Raw genomic sequence first — 21,809 nt, forward strand, 5'->3', positions numbered from 1 at the left:
CTGATGAGCAACCTTTTGGGGACTTTATATAAGCGACAACATAGGCTTTTATTATTTTTGAAAAAATATCTATTTTTTACATTTGCTTGTTCTAGTATCTAACATTAATCACCTTAACAAGGAAAACTCTGAGCCTCAGGTTCCTCGTCTATAAAATGGGTATAGTCACTGTTTAACACGCAGGAAGAGTGATGTTGTAGATAGAATTCACCACCATCTGCCTATTTCTTCTTTGTAAAATAGGTACAATAAAACCTACCTTTCATGGCTTTGTAAGGATTAGAAATTATACACTTATATGTTGACAGGCACACATCATAACACATGGAACCTGACACACTAATTAAACCTCAAGCACTCATTAAATAATAACTGCTTTTGTTATTACCTCTATATAAATACAAACACTCACAATTTGGAATCTTTCTAAAATAAAGTTCCAATGGTTATAGTTTGAGACTCTAAAAACGTGTCCTAGATAAATATTTACCATGAGGTGGCATTAAATCAACTTCGATCCCTACGAACCCATGAATACATCTTTTAAAAAAAAGTATCATTTTTCTATTTATTTGGAAAGACAAAGCAGGGAGGTCTCTTCCAGAAAATGCAAGGATTGGTTTCTAAATCACAGGTTGGAGGCTGCATTTAGAGAAACGTCTGAGGTGTGAAAACAGCGATCCTCATTAGGACATTCTGGAAAATGTGGAAGGTTCTCTATTCTCTGATCTGCAGGATTTGTGTTGTGAGAGAACAAGCACTAAACAGATGGGGAGAGTATTTATGGAGTTCCTCTTTATACTCTACAACATGATGAGGGTAAAACCAATTACGTTATGGCTTTGATGTGTTTAGTAAAGTGAGGGGGGGTGGGAAGAGAATGGAAAAAGTTGTTCCACTCAACAAGGCTAGGAAAGGGGAGAGAGAGATCACGCTGGGGTCTGAGTAAGTATGAGCAATGGCAACGTGACTGTGCACATTTTCTATTGACACAAGCCCAAACAAAGCAAAGCGAGCCAAGTACCATCTGACTCTCAGTGAACAATCCTAGTGTTTACCTCATAACAGTGTACAGATCCAACAAAAACTTTTCCAATATCCAGCAGTTCAAAGTTGAAGTGAATCTTTGGTCCCATCCCTTGCCCTTTGATTCGGAGGGGCAGACGGATCTCTCGACCTATATAGACAATGAAAACTTTATTACCCAAATGATGCTTGATTACCCACAACTCATTATCAATGTGAGCACCCAAAATTATTGCACCAACCCCCAATGCTGGACTGGCGGACCTGCAATTTCACCAAGGCTGAAGATTTAGTTTACGTTTTAGAAACAGGAATACTGTTAGTTTCTTACCTTTAAGGACCAGCTTATATTGCAATTTAGATGGACATTTTAGCAGGGGGGAAAAAAAAACAATTAAAAATTTAACCCCATCTTAATTGTATCCTTAATTTCTTTCTTTATTTTTTTTAATCCTCACCCAAGGATATGTTTTCACTGATTTTTTTTTTTTTTTAGAGAGGAGGAAAGGGAGAGAGAAATATTGATCTGAGAAACATGGATCAATTGCCTCCTGTATGCACCCCTACCTGAGATCAAACCAGCAACCTGGGTATGTGGCTTGAATGGGAATCGAACCTGTGACCTTTCAGTGTACCAGATGACGTTTCAACCAATGGAGCCACAAAAGCCAGGGCTATCCTTAAGTTTCTTATAAAGGAAAATAATTTCTCTAAATAAGAGTGATCCCTGACTGATGCTCCCCATAAAGTGAGTCACCATGCAGCTCCGAGGGACATTGTCCACTTTGATCTTCCCTAAATTTAGGAAGAGCCAGTGTATTAGGAATCCGACCTTATTTGCAGTTTCTTTCACAGACAGGTAATGGAGTCCACTAAACAGTTCCCTTATTACACATCCACGGTGGACCCAGGGTCCACACAGAGCACAAACCTTTAAAGTACTGATTTATTTAGTTTTCTTTAAAAAAAAAAAAAAAAAAAAAAGGAAAAATCCCCACTTGATAATACATGATCATTATAAAAATATTATCAAAAAAGTAGGAATTCTGTCATAATTCCAGCACCCAAAGATAACTATCATTAGGCTTTTGGTGCCAACCCTTCCACACTTAGTCATATTTAAATACTGTCCATGTAAATGAGGGTCCCACCCTGAGGCCTGGGGGATTGCTAGGGCCCTTTCTCTTGGGGCATCCCATTAAGTCCTTCATGTTCTCCCCTAACTCAGCTTAACTTTTCAGCCTCTGCTGCACCTACCAGAAAGTCAGTGTTGCTAAGAATAAAGAGTCATTCCTCCCCCAAAATCTAACTGTCTTGGTTTCCCCATAATTCTTCCCTGTTCTAGCAGCTCTGTTTTACCTTTAAAATTGGTTTTAGAAAATACTTCACCTTGCTCTTCTAGTTGTTCTTAGAGAGAGAGAGTATGCTGTTCATCCAAATTACTGAGCCCACCGTTACTGGGAACAGAATGGTCAGGACAAAGAGATGTGCGTTTGACATACTATCAGCTACGGGTTTATTGCCCTCCGGAATGACTGTACTAATTCACACACCAACAACAGTACTTAATGGTTCCCGTTTCTCTACATCCTCCCTCATGGGTATAGTACCTTTAAAAAAAAAAAATATTTGATAGTGTGACAGGTTTTCCTTAAATCTGCACCATTTAAATGCCAGTTATGTAAGGAAAATTATATCTTTGCTTTGTGTGTAATGTTTTGCATATTCAAAATACTTTTGATGCTTTTTCAGATATAATTGTCCGTATTACAGCAATACACTTCTGAACAGCCAAATGATATTTCTATTTTATTATTATCATTACAATGCCTTGTGACATTTGATGTTCCACTGCCTTCTGTGTCTCTTCACTGTTTTCTCTCCATGGCTGTCCTTTTAAAGACAGGAATACTTTGGTGTTTGGCAATGCAGTGGTCATTAGGCAAGTGTTGCTTTGATTATAAGAAACAAAAGCGATTCTGGGACAGCTGATTTCTTCAAAGGGTTCCCCAATCCATCTGATCCCTGGAAAAGAGGTTTCTCTAAAGACCAGGTATATTACTGTTGGCAAAGTAAGTAAAATTTTCAGAGAGCCCTACTCCATTACTTTGGCATTTTAATCTATTGACAATGATTTGTACTCCTTGGTCAAGAGAAAAATATTTTGACAGAGATCCAACTTTCAGAATGGCAAAGAAAGGGAATTGCAAATATATTGTGGAATAAACTGCAAGACTATTTATAACTGTCAGGCTTGAAGCTTTCCCCATCTGTTACCTTGACTGCCTTCCTTAATACATATTTTTTTTTTTTAAAGGAGATGTGTTGCAATAAAGCACTGAGCCAATGTTTCTTTGAGAGTTATTAATTACTTCAAAGGAATCTGTCTTATGTGTAGCTAGCCCTTTCCCTCACCCCAGGTGAAGTGGGAATACGAGTAATACCCAGCCTTGACTTAGAAGAATTAGCCTAAATTTTAGGGTTACATTTCAAATGCTACTTTTCCATAAGATCTTTGAAGCAGGGACTTTTCTTGTCCTGGCAAAAAAAGCAGCAAGAGGGAGAAGCCTGAAGGAACTAGCAATATAAAAGGACAAATTCCTTATTAGAAGAGCAAAATGTTAAAATAGGGCAGTTTCTCGCCTGTGATTACATTACCTTGTTTTCACACATAAGAAGGAGAGAAATGTGTACTGAACCCCTTTAACAGCTCTGAAATTCCTGAATGCAACAGATTTACTGCATTAAGTTCCAGGAAATGTAACCATGAGCTTTCAAAAATTTGCCATCTAAGATATCTTAGATGTCCACTATTATACTTGAGCTCTATTCCTGTGCAATAAGATAAGAAAAAAAGGGGGGATATAAATAGGAAGGACAAACTGCCATTATTCACATATTTTAGGACTATCTGCTGGAAAATCCTAACAAATCTAGAAATAATCTTTTAAAACTAATTAGAGTAAAATTGATGGTTATGAAATCAATATACAAAAGTCAACTGCATTTCTATACGCAGCGACAATCAGAAAAATTAATTCTCAAGATACTGTTGACAACAGCAACAAAAATATAAAGTACCGAGAAATAAATTTAACAAGATATAAGATCTTCAATGAGCAAAATATAAAACTTTATTGAAAAATATTAATAAAGACCTAAATAAATGGAGAACTAGACTATGTTATTGAAAGGGAAAACTGACTCAACATCATAAAGTTGTTAAATTTTCTCCAACTGATCTATACCTACAACTTTAATGTTTTAATAAACAAAACGCCAGCAGGTAGAATTTGATGGGTTGATTACAAAATTAAAAGGAAAACAAAGGGCCAATTAAAACCAAGACATTCTTAAAGAAGAATAAATTGAAGGGACTTGGCATTAGTATCTTGAGAATTATTTTTTCTGATTGTTGCTGGGTATAGGAATGCAGTTGACTTTTGTATATTGATTTCATAACCATCAATTTTACTCCAATTAATTTTAAAAGATTATTTCTAGATTCGTTGGGATTTTCCAGCAGACAGTCCTAAAATATGTGAATAATGGCAGTTAGTTCTTCCTATTTATATCTCCTCTTTTTTCTTGTCTTATTTTCAATAAAGTTTTATATTTTACTCATTGGACTTGGCCTTTCATAAATTAAAATCTATTATAAAGCTATTCTAATTAAGATAATGTAGTATTGGGGCAGAAAATGCAAAGATGACTAAGGAAACAGAATACAGAACAAGAATAAATGCACATATAAATATAAACTTGATTTATGATGGAGCAGGAATTGAATATCAAGTAAGAAAAGATGAACTATCCTATATAATAAAAGGGTAATATGCAAATAGACCAATGGCAGAACAACTGAACAACCAATCAAAGCATAATATGCTAATGATATGTATGCTAAGGATGCTAAACAACTCACTATGATGTGCACTGACCACCAGGGGGCAGATGCTTCGACAAGTAGGTTAGCTTACTACTGGGATCTGGCCCATCAGGACTGTGCAGGATCGGCCAGACATACAGTGCTCTCCTAAGGTCCCTCCCCAGCTCTGATCGTGCGCTGGTGGGGTCCCTTGGACTGATCTGTGCCCTCTCACAATCTGGGACCCCTAGTGGGATGTTGGAGAGCCAGTTTTGGCCTGATCCCCGCAGGCCAGGTCAAGGGACCCCTCTGGTGCATGAATCCATGCACCAGGCCTCTAGTATAGTATAAAGAGCTAGAACAACTGGGCATCCACATCTGTGTACATGTGTATTTTCTTCTTTTTCCTTTTTTTGTTTTGTTTCTTTTATCTTTTTTTATTTTTATAGTTAAAGCTTTTTAAATAACTTTTAACTTATGGTAGGGCTAGTCTTCTCAGATTATTCTTGTTTTTCTGAATTTTCTAGGCAACCCTCATTTATTTCCTCTATAAAAAGGTTGGTATCAACTAGTTATGATGCTGCTCTTCCTAACCAAAAACATGAGCATACATTTCTATTTGTTCAAGTTTTCTTAAATCTGGGTTCTTTATACATTTATTTATATATTTATATATTATTCCCTGTGTTTTTGTGTTTGAAATATTTTAAAACTGAAAAATATAATTTAGTGGATCAAGAAAATCATTTCTTATTCATATGACTAAGAAACCTTATATTATTAAGAGGTTGCAGTCTGATGAGTTTTGAGAAAGAAAAGCTATATATACATTAAATATTACTCAGTTATTACTCTGAAAACCCAAAACTGTTTTTAATGATTGGGGTTATTTGAGTTTTTGTTTCCTAAATCTAATTAAATCTCAATTCCTTAATTAGGATAAACATCAAAAGTCTTAAATTGTGCCAAAAACTTAGATATCTCTCTCTTATGGTGTACAGAATAAAAAATGGACAATGAGGTTTCATCTTAATTGGATCTTTAAAGGAAGCAGGTACATCTGGAACCATTTTTCTGAAGCATCCATTAGCGTTATCTAACAATACATTTCACAGTTTAAAATCAGAAAGTGTTGCTTCCTTTGAGGTGCCCATATGGTGATTCAAACCAAATACATGCTGTTTCCCTTTGAGTTTTTTAAAAAGGTAATCTTGGTGATTAAACTCAGAATTTCCACATTCCATTCGAAAGTCAAGACAGATGAAAGATCAGTTTCAAGACCTGGATCAAACCATCGGCAAGTCTTTATAAATATCTCACAGGTTTAACTACTTCTAAGAAAATCTGAAATCTTCACATGAAAAAAAAAAATGTCAGCTTCAGATTAACTGAAATATGTTAATGACGTTAAACTTGCCATAATCAGATCATGGCAGGTCACTCCCCTGCTTTCCGGCCCCTGGGTGGTTCCCCACTGCCCCCAGGATGAAGTCCAAGGCTCTGAGCCTGGCATTCAAGCCTTCCGTGAACTAGATCCCACCTCCTACTCCAGCATCAAATCCCTGCCCCCATCACCCGCTCCCAAGTCTCCCTACCTCTTTCTGTCTCTCTATGTGGGTCTCTCTCTCTGGCAGCCACACCCTAAGAACTTAAGATTCTTTGCCATTTTGTGCTCTTGTTATGTCCATTATTCATTGTGTTTTTCTATGTATCAATATTTTCACTAAGTATATGCCTGTCTGACATGCCCAGCCATAGACACCCTTTATTTTCTTATATTAACAAATACTTTAAGGGTCACTTTCTCTGGGGGCCTTCCTTGAAAACCCTAAGAATAAGCTGTGCATCCTATACCATCCTCTTCCATTGTTCATTCATTCACTGTAGGGCACTGCAATATAAGGGTTGGTTTGTGTGTCCGTTTCCCCTGCTCATGTCAATGTTATCTGAAGGTAGGAACTATGCTTTTATACACCTTTGTACTCATTGAGCCTAGATATAAAAGCTTTAGAAAGAAATAAGGTTGCAGTTGGGAATTATGGATTAAATTTTGTGCACCCCGAGAGGCCTCTCTCGAGAACAGTCATGACCTTCCCTGCTACTTCCTGTCTCTGAACGTGCATTCGCAGAATGGCACACTATGCAACAATGACACTGAAATACAATTAGAGCTACAAGGAACGCCATGGATAAGATGTGCATATTGATGTCAATGATGTACATTTCAAATACAGGCTGTACTATACTGCATTCTTTCAGAGTATATACATGGGGTAAAAACTATCAATTAAAGCAATGAATAATGATCATCAAAGACAGAAGAGTGATCATCTCAAGGGGAGGTTGGGGTGAGCGGAGTGTGACTGGGAAGGAACACACCAAGGGTCTTCTCAAGGCTGGAAATATTTTATTATTGGTCTTGGTGGTGATTACATACTGGGTGGTGATTTACCTTATAATTATGTTATAATTTATATATGTGTATTAGTTCCCTATTGCTCTACAACAAATTACCACAAATTATGTAGCTTCACATACAAATTTATCTTAAAAGTGCTGGAAGTCATGTCTAATCATTGTGTTATACACCTGAAACTAATATAATATTGCATATAATACTGCATGTCAACTATCATGGAAACATCTTTTTTAAAGTTCTGAAAGTCAAAAGTCCAAGATGGGTCGCACTGTGCTAAAATCAAGGTGTTGACAGGGCTCTCTTCTGCTGGTTCTAGTTTAGAGGAAAGCCCATTTTCTTGCCTTTTCCAGGTTCTACAGGCTGTCTGAATTCCTTGCCTTTCCCATCTTCAAAGCCAGAAATGGCGGAGAGAATCTTTCTCATATCACATCACTCTGACACTGAAACTGACAGCTTCTGCCTCCTCTTCGATGTTTAAGGACCCTTGTGATTATACTGAGCCACCCACACTATCAGGATAATCTCCTACCTCAAGGTCAGCTCATTGGTAACCTAAATCCCATTGCCTGCCTTAATTCCCCTTTGCCATATAATGTAACCTATCCACAGTACCATAACCACAGGTGCTGGGAGCACAGGCATATTTGGGGGGGCCATCTCTCTTCCCACCACAGCATGTATTATATACATTTCTGAATCTGTGTTCTATTTCTTAGTCACAAAAGATTAAAAATTAAATTGTGGTATGTAAATAAAATGCAACCATGAAAAAAAATGGTACTTTTACATTTAATGTTACAGAATAATCTTTAAGAAATATTTTAAAAGCAATGTCAGAACCATCATGTAAAATACCAGTATGCTATCAGTTATGCATAAAGGTGTGAGGGGAAGCAAATCTGTATGTATTTGCTTCTATCTCTCCAAGCATATAGGAAAACAGAAGCAAAGCAAAATAAAATAAAGCAAAGGTAGGAGCTTTGCAATATGCCTAGGCGGTATTTCTTAGTGACCTAAAACCAAAGGTTTTGATGAACCCTTTGAAGATAATGGTAAGGAATCATTATCAGCTCCTGAAAAGACATACAGAATTGCATGGAATTTACAGGGAAGATACTATAGAATTACTATTAAACAAAACTCTTCCCTGTTATGTCTTTTAAAATACCACTAATAGCCCTGGCCACTGTGGCTCAGTTGGTTGAGTACTGTCACATACTCCCAAAGGTCACCAGTTTGATTCCCCGCCTGGGCACATGCCCAGATTGCAGGCTCTATCTCCAGTAGGAGGTGTATAAGAGGCAGCCGCTTGATGTTTCTCTCTCCCCCTCTTCCTTCTTTGTAAAAATATGTTTTTACAAAAATAGGTTTTTTGAAAAAAAATATTTTACAAAATACCACTAATAAAGAAGAATACCATGCAGATGGAAAATCGTTCTATTCAGTTTACCTAGGATGTGACTTGTGGAAAAATTAAGAATTACAAATGGAACAATAGATAAGTACAACTAATTACTCAATGTTTGGGAACCTCCTAAAGAGCAGCCAACCCCCGTGGAATATGACCAAGTACAAAACGTCCCAGGAGAGCCACGGAGAGGAGGGAGGTCCCACCACCTGTGGCATGGGGGCCTCCGGAGCAGTTCCAGCCTGTGTCTAAGCTGATGGACCAACGTTTCCTTCCGACCCCTTAAGGAGCCTGGAATTGATGATGCTGGTCTGAAGTACAGAAGCAGACTATGGCAACACAGACACTCCTAGTTCATTTTGCATTTATCCTGAGAATCCCACGGTCATGGGCAAGGAAAGACCAGATCATACTAGGCTTCATTCATTCCATGTTGGCCATTTTGTTTTGTTCTTTCAGTTTGGGTTAGTGTGATGTTTCCTCATAATTAATTAGACCCAAGGGAGGTATTTTGGCTGTCATATCATTGAACAGATGCTGTGTTCCCATTGCATTCTAGCCGGGGGCCGAAGAAGTTATTTTCCTCTGTTACTGCTAGTATTAACTAAGATAACATCCACTAGCTTTCTTCAGTAGAAAGTTAATTTCTTCTCCTTATAATTAGTAAGTATTTTGAAGGAGAATATTTTGAGGTTATGTAAGTTACTATTCCACATCCTACTTTCATCCATTAATTTTAAGATCCATTGATGTCTCTTACCTGAATTGGTTATTACTCTATTTGCCAAGTGGTAAATCTTACTGAGTAGATTCACAGAGTCCTAATTAGTCACTGGATTATAATCTATTTGTGTCATTATTTACAAGAATAAACTTGCATACTCAGAGCTATAAACCTACCTACCCCGGTATGTATTTATTTCCATACCTCTGCATATAGCAACTGTGTTCATAATAACAACTCCAATTCCATTCCAATACTAAAGAGCTCACCTTAGTCCTCCTTCTTTCCATTCTATGCCTCCCTTTTCCAAGAGTAATACTAGCTGTTGGTATCCTCAATATATTTACTTTTTTGCTTAATTCCTCAATCTATATATAGTTCACAGAAATCATCAGGTTGCCACTCTACTTACACACCCTCCTTGTGGCTCTGGCCACTGCCAGACTACTACCTTGCCATCCCACCTGCCATACATTATTTTATAAAAATTTAAAAAGAAAAAAAAAGTAGTCAAATACTACAAAAAATAATAATTTGTGAGAATCTGTCTCAAGGAATGTTCTTACTGCTCTAAAAATCAGATCCATGATTTCCCATACCAACCCCCACCACCACACCACAATTCTAGTATAACGTCAGACATTGGTCTATTCTAGAAAGAAGTGAATAAGTGCATAGCTTAATTCCATTATTCCTCTGTTGATATCATCCACTGTCCATAGCACTCATGCTTATTCTCTCTCTCTCTCTCTCTCTCTCTCTCTCTCTCTCTCACACACACACACACACACACACTCAGAGGCATCCTACTGCAGGCTCTGGGCACTTGGTAGCCTGCCTTTACCACACAGAGTCTTCACCTGAAATGTCACAGTACACAGTCATCTGGTAGAGCCTGGCTTCCAGAGGGTTGAAGTACACAGTGACTTCAGCTGATGAGTTGGGCCAGACATCACCTTCCTGAAAAACAGGAAAGAATCGTTAAAAAACAATATGATGAAGGGAAGGTGCTGCTTTTAAATATTATTATGTTAAAACTCTAGGGAATAGGAAGGAAATATGTTTACAATAAATAGAAGAAAGCAATATTTTACCCAACAGACAGTTAACTCGGGCTACTTGTTAAGAGGTGATACAAGTTGGAAACAAGCTTTAAAAATAATTTCAGTGAGTTTATGAATATATAATAAGTTTAAGTAAACTTATTATATACCAATGTGCACCCAGCACTGGGCTTCCGAGATGAAGGGTGTGGCCCAGGGCTGCATGGAGCTCACATGTAGGACGGATGATTAATATGCATACAAATATTCTATAATATGCATGCTAAGTGCTGTGCCTGTATAAATAAAGTCCAGATGGGCCACAGAGAAAGAAGTGCCTAACTCACTTGATAGAGGGACCACATTCCTAAATTTTGAGTGACAACATAAGGAAATACTCTTATTCTGGGAAAACACTCAAACCACTCAAAGTGATAATGAGGAGACCAAGTTTTGAAGTTTTGTAATGCACATACCATACATCAGAATTCCCTGGAGAATGTTTAAGAGGTAATCTTTGAAAAGTGTTTTGTACCAAGCATGTAATCTGGGACCAGTTCATTAACTTCTTAGGGCTATAAAAGTGGATGCTAATATCACCTGCCTCAAATAGTTTCCTAAGATCAGACAAGGTCATACAGGCCCAAAGCTTTGCCCCATGCTCAGTACATAGTTGTTTAAAGTACAATTGATGTTATTTTTATGGCCACTTGGAGAGACTACCAGCAAGATGAAAGTATTGGAAAAACGAGGGTAGAAAAGTGAGTTTTTTTTTTTTTTCTAGGGTTTTTGTAAAGAGAGCCAAGTAGGGCATATGTGATAAACACACCCGAAAATCTGTGTAGGTGGTGGAGTCTAAAAAGGAACGGAGGGAAGACAACATGATAAATAATTAGGCTCCCGTTTCAGACAGTCCCCGGTGCACATCCCATTTCCAGCCTGATTAGAAATGAGCACGGTGCTGGAATAAAGAATCAAGCAGAGAACGAAACAGTCCGAGGGGCAGATGCCCAACGGGGTGATAGACAACGAGAGCCAATTTGCATTTATTTATGAAGGTAGCAGTCGGATCAAGGTGCTTCTCGGGCAGCATCCCCGGAGTGCTAAAAGGGCACAGAGCCCTCAAAAAGCAGCAGTGAGGGCTGCGTGTCCCTGGGAGGGAGTCCTGGGAGCTCTGGTCTCCCCAGTCAGGTCTCTGGAATGAAGGCTCCATGAGGGCGGGCCCTGTTCTATGCCAGGACCTCAGCCAGAAGAGGCTCATAGAAGAGATCCACACAGTTCCTCAGTCAGCCGTAGCCATTCACTTTGCACAGTGTATAGTTATTAGCAGATGTCTGTTCATCTCTGCAGCCTATTTCTGCCATTTTTCTCCTCAACTGGAATCACAGAAGTCATACCATGTAGAGCTGCAGGGAACAGGGAATCCCTCAGCACTTTCACCGATTTAGGCATTTCACTGTGGCACTTTTCCAAACCTGATAAGTGGCAAATACCCCTATGATTACTGGGGGTCTTAGTGATATGAACACTCATGGACAGAAAGGACCGAGAGCCCGGGCAGAAGAGGTGGTTCATCCATTCACTGGTGCATCAGTGGGTATCCCACTTCACAACTCCTGAAGACCCGGGTTTCCTCCTAACCCCTGAGACAAATGCATTGCCTGGTGGGCTTAGACACGACTCTGATTGAGAGTATAGACTGGACGCAGCTAAGCTGTTCCTGTGCAAGCTGGAGGACCCTAAAAACATTGCTAGAAAAGTCTCATCAGAATTGTAGGAAATGATGCAGTGGATGTCAGGTAAGTTTAGTGCACGCGGGCAAATTCGAGGGCTTATGACTTGCGCTGAGCCGGATCACTTCCAAAAGCATTATCCCAGCAAGAGAAAGATAATCCATGGTCCATGTGCAGACAAGAGAGCCGCAGTCTTTAAGCTCTCTCCCGGGAGCACTCTTGGAGACCCCATCGTGAAAGAAATATGATGATTAAACCTGGAGTGGAGGGAGGGCAGAGCTGGAAAATGGCAGGACAGACATGCTCCAGAGAGGCACGCAGAATCCCCCCAGGGGAGGAAGTGTTGACAAACAGATGTGATCTGATCCGTGAGTGATGGGCTGAGGTGGAGGTACCCTGGAGGCTGGGAAGCCCTTCTGCTTGGTGAGGGGATGCCGGTGCCAGAGCATCCGAGTCCACAGGGCTCAGCCTGAGCGGGTGGGGCTGTGAGGCTGTAGGCTCAGTGTTTTCCTATCCTGGGTCGCAGCTGTTTCATCGCGCCTGTGACATTTGCTCTAACTTTCCGCTTTACTCAGCCCAGGGAGATAATTCAAGGACAATCCTGTCCTAGAGGCCTCTCCTGGGCTCGTGTTAATGCGCGCTAAGAGGGCTGTGTGTGTCTGTGGAAGCACAAGTGTGGCCGCTCCGTTTCCTCCTGCAGAGGGATGCTTTCAATAACAGGTCATTTGAAGGAGTGAGAAACATGTATTTTTCGATTGGGATTAGAGGAAAAACTAAATAACATCTCCTTTTTTTTATATATAGCAAAAACTCAATATAGCATTTTCTATAGCAAACCAGAGAGAGCAAACCCCAGAAACGGGTGGTCAGCCTACAATGGCCCCACTTTCACTTATATATCTTTGAACCGCTTCATATTGCTTCTCCAATACTTCTGAAATTAACTCCCCTGTCATTTATGTCTCTGAAAAGAATTTTTCTTTCTTTATTGCTCAGTTCTAAAGTTCCTTTCTGAAAATGAAAACATCCAGACATTTCCCTCCTGGCTCTGACGTCAATATCCTGTCTGTCCAAGCTAAGGAAACAGCCCCATCACACAGACCCCCCCCCCACCCCCCCTTGCAGGTCTTCCTTCCTTCCACATACTCCCCCTCTCCCATCACCATCCCTTTTCTGGCTCCAAATCAGAGACTGAGGATGCAGGATCTAACTGGGAAGTGACTACTACCTTGTTTATTGAAAATGTCTGCCAAAATGGCCTTCAGTTATATTGTGATTATCTTCTTTCTTGGTCTTAATGTTTTGTTTTCCCCTCAGCTTCATAACTACATTTCATGTATTGAAATGTTAAGAGGCTAATTCCAATGTAACCCTTATTTTTTTTATGGGGGGAGGGGAGGAGGGAGGCTAGCAATCTGAATCTGTGCCTGTAAGCCCAGTGTACGTTCTTGATAACCTATAATTAAGTCATTGCCCCTTTCTCCACAAACTGGTCTTGTAAGACCTGTTACCTAAATGCTCACATTTTACAGAGGCCATAAGCCATGACACAGCTCCTGGAGGGGGGTTGTCAGGGCTGGCGCCAGGCGCAAAGCCCATTAAAGGTCCAGAAGTATAATCCATATTTGGGAAAAAGACACCAAAAGGGATAAAAGAGGGGCTTCCACCATATTGGTTTGCTCAGAATTTGAGAGGCAACCTCCTCCGAGTCCGCCAACATAATAAAGCTGTGTAACTCCACTTCTCTAAGCGTTGCTTGGTTTTTCTCCGGTCTTCTACAACGGTACTAAGTGACCTGCTAGAAGGAATCGACTGAATTTTCAGGTCTAACACTAACTCCCACAATGCAGTTTTTGGCCGAATATTAAATACCCCTGGAAATGGAACTTCATATTTCCTCTGGAACAAGGACAAACAAGTGGCGTAAGGGACACAGTCCCAAGACTTTCTGAAAGCTGTTTCTGAACAGACTGCCCCTGGTTCATGAGACGTGATTAATACAGTCATGAGAATGGAGGAGGAAGAGGGCATAGAAGGGATAAATGGTGATGGGAAAAATAAAATAAAATTTTTTTAAATGTTCCCCTTAAAAATTATACTAGTAATGATTAAAGGAGCTCTTTTAAAAATCCCCCTCGAAAAATTCTTAAGTAAAAACAATATTTTAAAAGTCACCTTCTTTCCTCTTCTCTATTACTCAGCTCCTCCCTTCCTTCCTTCATTAAAGGGTTATTTCTTACATATTTTATAAAATCAAAACCCAAACTGCAAGAACATTTAAGTTACTACTTGGTTTACCTGGAAAGTAGTTTACAATATGACTCGATACCTACATTTATCATTTAAATAGTTATTTTAATTCCCAATTTACACATAGAAGAGTGATCCAAGTGTCTGCCTACTCAAATGTTATACTCTCCAATCATACCTCGAATCTGACAAGAGACCGAATCATATCTAAATCCAAATCATAATACTTCCAGCCATTAACTGAGAGCTCATGTTCCCCACACTGTGTGAGGTGCCGGTATTTACTGTCTAGCTCAGTCTTTACAACCTTGTGGAGTAGTATTATCCCCATTTTAAAGATGAGGAAGCCAAGCCACAAAGAAGTTAAGTATCTCACCAAAGGCCACACTAAAAGTAAGTGGCAGTACTGGGTTTCTATAATATTCTTTCTTTAACATCTTCATCCCCACTGCAATTATAACAAAAGGTCAGGCCTCACCTTTCTCACATCATTAAAAAAAAAAATGCTGGAAAATTTTAAAAACACGACAACTGATCATCAGACTTAGAAGAAGCCAGCATGAACTGACGCTCCTGTCCGGCGAACACAATAGCACACCCGGCATGCTCATGCGCTCAGGTATCTTGGAAGGTGACTCACAGGAGGTCCTTGTGGATGACAGTCAGCCCTAGTGTTTTGCAGCTCTTTGAGAAATGCCTTGGCAGATCTTTATCGAGCCATCTGGCCGGGCCAGGGTTCAGTCGGCTCAGAACAGGGTCAGTGAATAATGACTTCAAGAGCTGCTAAAACTTAATAAATTGTTGTAATAAATTCCATCACATTACACCAAAAATGGATATATTCTTAAATATGTAAATAAATATTTTCAGCTATCTCGTCATGGTTAAGGGAAATTTAAAGACTTTCTCTTGGAAAATAAAAACTCAAAGTCAAATTTCTTAAAGTCAAATTTCTATCAATTAATCGGAAAAGAAAAAAAAAAAAGAAGCACCGATTAGAAGCTGTAATATGTTTCACTACCCACAGTTGCTCTTCTGGAGCTTATCAAATAAATGAGAGAAATCATGGCAAATAGAAGTTGTCTCAAAGAGAAATAGGAAAAAAAAAGAAAAAGAAAAAAAAGGAAGCTAAAACATTGAAGGTAAACTATCCTAATTATTATTGAGATAAAAGATCTAATAGGCACATGACTATACAAGAAGATTTTTCTACTCCATCATATCTTCTTGAACAAGAAACTAAATTTAATAAAGCTCTGATTCTCAAAATAATGACCAGAAAAGTTCCTAAGAGAGGGGTGTAAGATTTGCTCATCTGTTAGAGGAATTTTCACAAAAGGTGTGCTTTATCTTGGGTGAAATTCTCTAAACCATATATGGTGACAATTGCAGTGGGGTTTTTGTAGAGCTGAAGTAGCTACGTGTGATGTTCATGCCTTTCTCTGGAGAGAACAGATTTGTGTCTCTTCCAACAAGGACGAATGTCGACTCATTTAATGAGCCTTGAGGAACCTAAGACTTCCTTAGACCTCCCTGCACCTACGCTGGCTCTCCAGTACATCAGTGATTGTACCAACACAATCAGAAAAGGTTTGGCCAAGCACAAAGAACAGAGAGGCCGAACCATAACAAAAGGAGGCTGAAGGTTGGGAAACTGTACTGAAGCAAAGAGCTGTGACTTGTCAAGGACACGTTGCTCTCAGTGGATCCCTGTCCTCCTTTCTCCTTTCTGGTGTCCATTTCCAAGGAGTCAGCTCCCGCATGTTTGCAATGTGACTCAGCTAATGGCACAGAAGTGGAAGGTCCGCTGCAAAGAGCTACATCTTTCCTCTTTGGTAGCCATCTGGGCTTCCACCCAACCTGGTTCTGCTGAGCTCACATGCTATGCCGACTTGAGAAAAATAAACTAAATTTGAGCTGTGCTTTCAAAGTCTGAATTGCTGAACCCCATGTTTTCTGCAGGCTTAAGTGACAACAAAGCATGGTCTACTATTACTTTCATGATGATAAAGAAATTATCAAGTTTCCCTTTTTAAGGCTTATTTAAATTAAACTGAAGCTTTCCGAGGGATACTGAATGACTTCTTCTTTGATGGAAAAGACTTGCTAATAAAAGCAGACCTGTTTTCCTTGCTCACCAAGGTTAGCCAATCAGCTAGGACTGGTTTGGGCGAATACCTTTAAATTCTCAGACCTTTCTTTTTGAGAAAATAGTAAGTGTTCAACATTCAGAAAATTGCTGCATCTCAAAAGTGTGACCTGAGCTAGCGGTCCCAAAGTTCAGGAACAAGGCCAGTACATCTGTGCTGTGATTTCTCAGAGGGCTCCTCGACGCCCATGGAAATCAAAGGCTTAATTCCCTCTCTTGGCCCCGTGATATTCTTCTGCCTCTCAATTCTCAGAATTGTGTTTTTTGTCTTTGAATTTCTCTCACTCAGGTGCCCATGGGACCTAAGCAGAGAAAATAACAAAATGAGGCTGTCAAAATTCTGTACAGCCAGAGTCCATCTAGTCAAATAGAATATTACATTTCTGAAAGTAGTCAATTCCACTCGCTTTTCTGGAAGCCACAAAACATGCATAATAGACTCAATTTTACATTTCTTTTCCAAAGGGGGGAAAAAACTATACAGAAAGAGGTGGCTTGAGAAATGATCATCATTCCACAAAAGCCAGTACCTTCCCTAGGTAAGGAATACAAGGAAAATTTTGGCTAATTAGACTAATACCCCAAGACTTTATCAAAAGAATTGACATGATAGTAGTAATATTCCACATGGGTTTTTTTTTGTTTTGTTTCTTTTTGTGTGGGTTTTTAAATATATATATTTTTATTTCAGAGAGGAAGGAAGAAGGAGAGAGAGATAAAAACATCAATAATGAGAGAGAATCACTGACTGACTGCCTCCTGCACATCCCCTACTGGGGATTGGGCCAGCCCAGGCATGTGCCCTGACTGAGAATCAAACTGTGACCTCCTGGTTCATAGGTTGACACTTCACCACTGAGCCATGCTGGCTAGGCAATATTCCACGTTTTAATGACTAAAACAACAATGATAGTTACTATTAGAATATCAGTAGATTACTACCGAGAACCAATTCCAGCATGTAATAATTACAAGAGTTTTACCAAAAGGTTGGTGAAGCTTGGGAGGCTCAACAAGGATAAGCCACATATGTAATTTACCTGTTGGAAATGGCTAAAAGGCACTTCCCCCATACCTGAATAGGATTGTTAACTGGCAGACAACTCAAGGCATTTTATTGCCTCCTGTTGGCCAAACACCTGAGCAGCTGTAGGCTATTCCCCAAATTCACAGTGTTTCTGTATATCCTTTGATACCTTACCCTTTGAAGTGTATATTTCCACCTTGCCTTGGGACAAACTGTGTTTAATAAAAGCAGGGGCTCCTAAGACAAGGAGAGTCTTCTAGCTCCTTCAGCTGAAGCTCCTCTGACCCCAATGCCTTTCAAAACTATCTTTTGTCTTTGGACTCCTTCTTTAATCATCCACCCTCAACCCTTTTCTCCAGAACGCTGAACCCTTTGTAAGGCTGGGAAAAGAACCCTGGCATTGTGGTGCCCTAATGAGGGACACCAACAGATTACCAAGTAAAACTAAATAAAATAAAATAAAATAAAAAATTACTTCTAGACCTCTGTTCTATATCTGCCCAGGACTGCCTTGTGGTCACTCTGAGGCCTTGTCTGCTCCTTCCTCCACCAGGGTCCATCTCTGGGGTCTCTCAAACACACACTCCCCCACCTCTGCACTCTGTAACCACAGCAGTACCCCAACACACCCCAGCATTAACTCCTCAAGGTTTGGATGACAGACCCTATGGCAACGTTAGGTAATGAGCATGATAAGAAAGTGAGCTAAGACAATGGGACTAACCAGGGCCACCCGGTGAGCAGGTCACAGAAAAGTGGAAGAACTTTCTGTGCTAGAGTTTGGGCCAGTTGTTCTTATAGCATTGAGCCAAACGACTTCTCCACACGATTATATTGAGAAAATTTGATTAAATTCAAAACCATCACCACCTCTGGGCATTTTAGAGACAGTGACTGATTTCTTGATCTTGAATACTTGCTTTAAATGGAAAGAACCTCGAAAATAGGAACAATGTTCCCATAAAATACACAATATGCAGAGAACACAATAAGGGCTAAACTAACCTTGGTTTTAGCTGACTCATTTGAAAAACCAAGATATATAGACGTAGGTCTGAAAAAATAAACGTATCATTTATTTTTCTGACACTAAGGTAACTGTTTTGGATTTTTTTTTTTTTTTCCTTTTTAAATTTACCTCATTTGAGGCCAATTTCCATCTTAGGTGGACACAGAGGCTGAAGAGGCCATCTGGAAGGTGGTAACCGAGCCCCTACAGCTTGGGTGGGGAATGTCTGGCCCGAGGGCCATATAAGGCCCAAGAAATCATTTGGTCTGGCCCTGACAAAGCACTGGGGTTGAGTTGATTAAATGTTTGGCCGAATATAGCAAGCTAATTTTTAAGCTGATAATTTTGTATGGCCCTTGAATGATGTTATAAATATCCAAATGACCTTTGGTGGGGAAAAAAGTTCCCCACCGCTGCCCTACACCAACCTTCTATTTTATTTTTAGTTCTTGAACAGGGTATCAATTAGAGATGGATTTCTAGATCAGTATGCGACTGCATGATTTTAATCTTCTCTGCTTCTGTGAACTCAACTCATATCAAGAAGCTAATTAAAAGGAATCACACTCTAATAAAATAAAAAAAAGAACACTAATTGCTGATACACAGCTCAACTGTCAGAAATTAGATAGTGGCTCTGGTATAACTGATCTGATATGTGAACAAGACTCAGGGACCTTCAGTAGAAAATGACGACGGGCCGACCCTAATTGGGTAGAAAGATGTGAGGCGGGCTAAGGAGCCCTGTGCTGGCTGCCCACCCCCTAGCAGGCCTTCCCTGTGAATTCTCAGCCTCTCCCTGCTGTGCTGGGTCTCCAAAGGTCAGCACCCGAGGGCTCTCTTGGGTCCTCTGCAATGTTCTTTTCTCAAACTGTTCTTAGAATTCCCATCCACTTTTCATGCCCTCCACAAAGACCTGTGTGAGATTCTCACATATCTTACCTCCACTCCTGATTGCTCTCCCACAAATTTAGGACTGCATTTCCAAAACTTTTTGAACATCTATTGTCATCTCAAATTCAACGTATTCAGAGCCAAACTCATCTTCATCAACTGATTTCCCTCCCTGACTCCCTCCATCCCTCCCTCCATTAATTGGCCCTGAGGTAGGCCTGGAGCACAGATGAGGACAAACCACTTCTGACCTTAAGGAGCTCAGAGTCTGTACCCAAAATGGATCCAAGTATCCTACCTACCCTAAAAATAAATAAATAAATAAACAAACAAACAAACAAATAAATAAATAAAATCTTATTTTGTGCACAAAGCAACCAAAGCCAAGAGAGATGGAATGGCTTGTTTAAGATCATGTTGGCTATTGGCAAAGCTTGAAGTTAAACCCAGGACAAAGGAGAGAGACACAGAAACATCAATAATGAAAGGGAATCATTGATCGCCTCCTCCACACCCCACACAGGGGATCAAGCCCATAATCTGGATATATACCCTGATCAGGAATCAAACTGTGACCTCCAAGTTGATAGGTAGAGACTCAACCATGCCAGCCAGACCTAATCTAATTTCTTATGTTCTCTATGGCTGCTTGCTCCAGAAAACCTGGTCATTGTATTGTTATATAATATGCCATGAAGCAAATAGCCTCCTTTTTCTTTGTTCTCACAATTTCTCCAGCTAGAAACATTCTCCCTATGCCTCTCCACTTAATTAAATCTTACCCTTCCTCCAACATACAGCTCATATCCCACCTCCTCTATAAATCCTTTCCTAACTCTCTCATCCCAAACTACTAGAGCATTTATTTACTGTCCCAGAAAACCCAAATCTCAACAGTGGAAAATACCCTTAGTTCACATTTGGGTCAAAAAGCTAATAAAATGGCAGCATTTTCCCATCAAATACCTTCAAAAGTAATTTACACGGTAAGATTATAGTACACTCACAAGAACTGTATCTCTATAAATCTGTCAAGATCTTTAAGAAGGGGGCGGGAGGAGATTTAAAATCAATAAATAATTCACCAACATTGACATCTGCTGTTTTGACCAGAATAATTTTATGAAGACACTGGCAAAGTTTCATGCCTTCATTTCATTTTGCAAAAAAATGTCATGAACCAGCTTACGAGTACCATCATGAGAAGAAAGTGTAAAGACATAATAAAGACAAAATCACTATAGATGCTATACATACCGCAATGCTTTATCTCCCCTTCCTGTTTCTGGTGATTTCCCCCCACACGATACAAACAAAATAGTCTCATTTAAAAGATATCATTTCTATGTATCGCTGTTTAAAGAATGTTTTTCTCAGTCCCGGTGAAAAGATGCCTTGTGATAACACCCAATTCAGTTCCTATCCAGCATTCAAAAACAGTTATTAAGTGCCTTACTTTAATATACATATGTCTCTATCATGACGGTTTGGGTAATGGAAGTAAGCACGAGGAGAGGAAAAACCAAGGTAATCCTAGTCTTTCTACTTCTGGATTGGAAACATACAAGACTCACCTGTGTGCCTCCCACACCTCACTGGCCACCAATGTCTGCTGTCCCGGAGTCCCACTCCCAGAAGGATATGAGCACCAGGACAGTACTCACCAGCCTGGTCTCCAGCGCCAGCTGGGAAGACCCCAGGACTGTCCACACCCTGGGCCATACTGTTTGTTCCTGCTGCCTGATCCCGCTCAGCCATTTGCTTGCTTGGACTTGTGATGCCTTCCTGGTCTTTTCAACATCATTGGGCTTGACCTACTTTAATAGGTGTCTGCTCTATCCCTCCAAGACTGTATGTGCAGCCTGATTTAACCTCTTGCTGGTTTAATCCATCATGTCTGACTATCCCTTTGCTCAATTGAGCAGCGGACAGTCTTCTCATGTGAAAGAAGATTCAGCTCCACCCCATGTCTCCAGCCTATTTTCCTATGTGAGCCCTTTACGTCAAACAGCCTGACCCATGCCCAGATCCCTGAATGAGCCATGCCATGCACAGCCCCAATTTTGTTTCCCAAAGGTCCCCATCCTGCAAGATGGACCCAATTCAAGGCTCTGCTCTCAAGAAGCCTTCTCCAGCTTCTCAGTCTGACAATCAGCCTCGCCTCTGAACCAGTGTGCCGCCTGCCTGCCTTAGGGACTCCAGCAGCAGGTCTCACAAAACAACAGCCCCAAAGAAGGCTTCATCAATGTCTGGTACACA

General features: G+C 40.0%; 1 protein-coding gene across 1 annotated transcript in view; it reads right to left on the minus strand.

Annotated features, from left to right (window-relative positions):
• Window positions 1-21,809, minus strand: part of HYDIN (HYDIN axonemal central pair apparatus protein) — a 316,871-nt gene that overhangs the window by 193,842 nt on the left and 101,220 nt on the right. The window contains 2 exon segments of the mRNA XM_045582700.1: window positions 1,059-1,177; window positions 10,306-10,405. Coding sequence (XP_045438656.1) covers window positions 1,059-1,177; window positions 10,306-10,405 — 219 coding nt within the window.

Source organism: Pipistrellus kuhlii, unplaced genomic scaffold (genome assembly GCF_014108245.1).
Source record: "Pipistrellus kuhlii isolate mPipKuh1 unplaced genomic scaffold, mPipKuh1.p scaffold_m20_p_17, whole genome shotgun sequence".
In the NCBI taxonomy this organism is placed as follows: Eukaryota; Metazoa; Chordata; class Mammalia; order Chiroptera; family Vespertilionidae; genus Pipistrellus; species Pipistrellus kuhlii.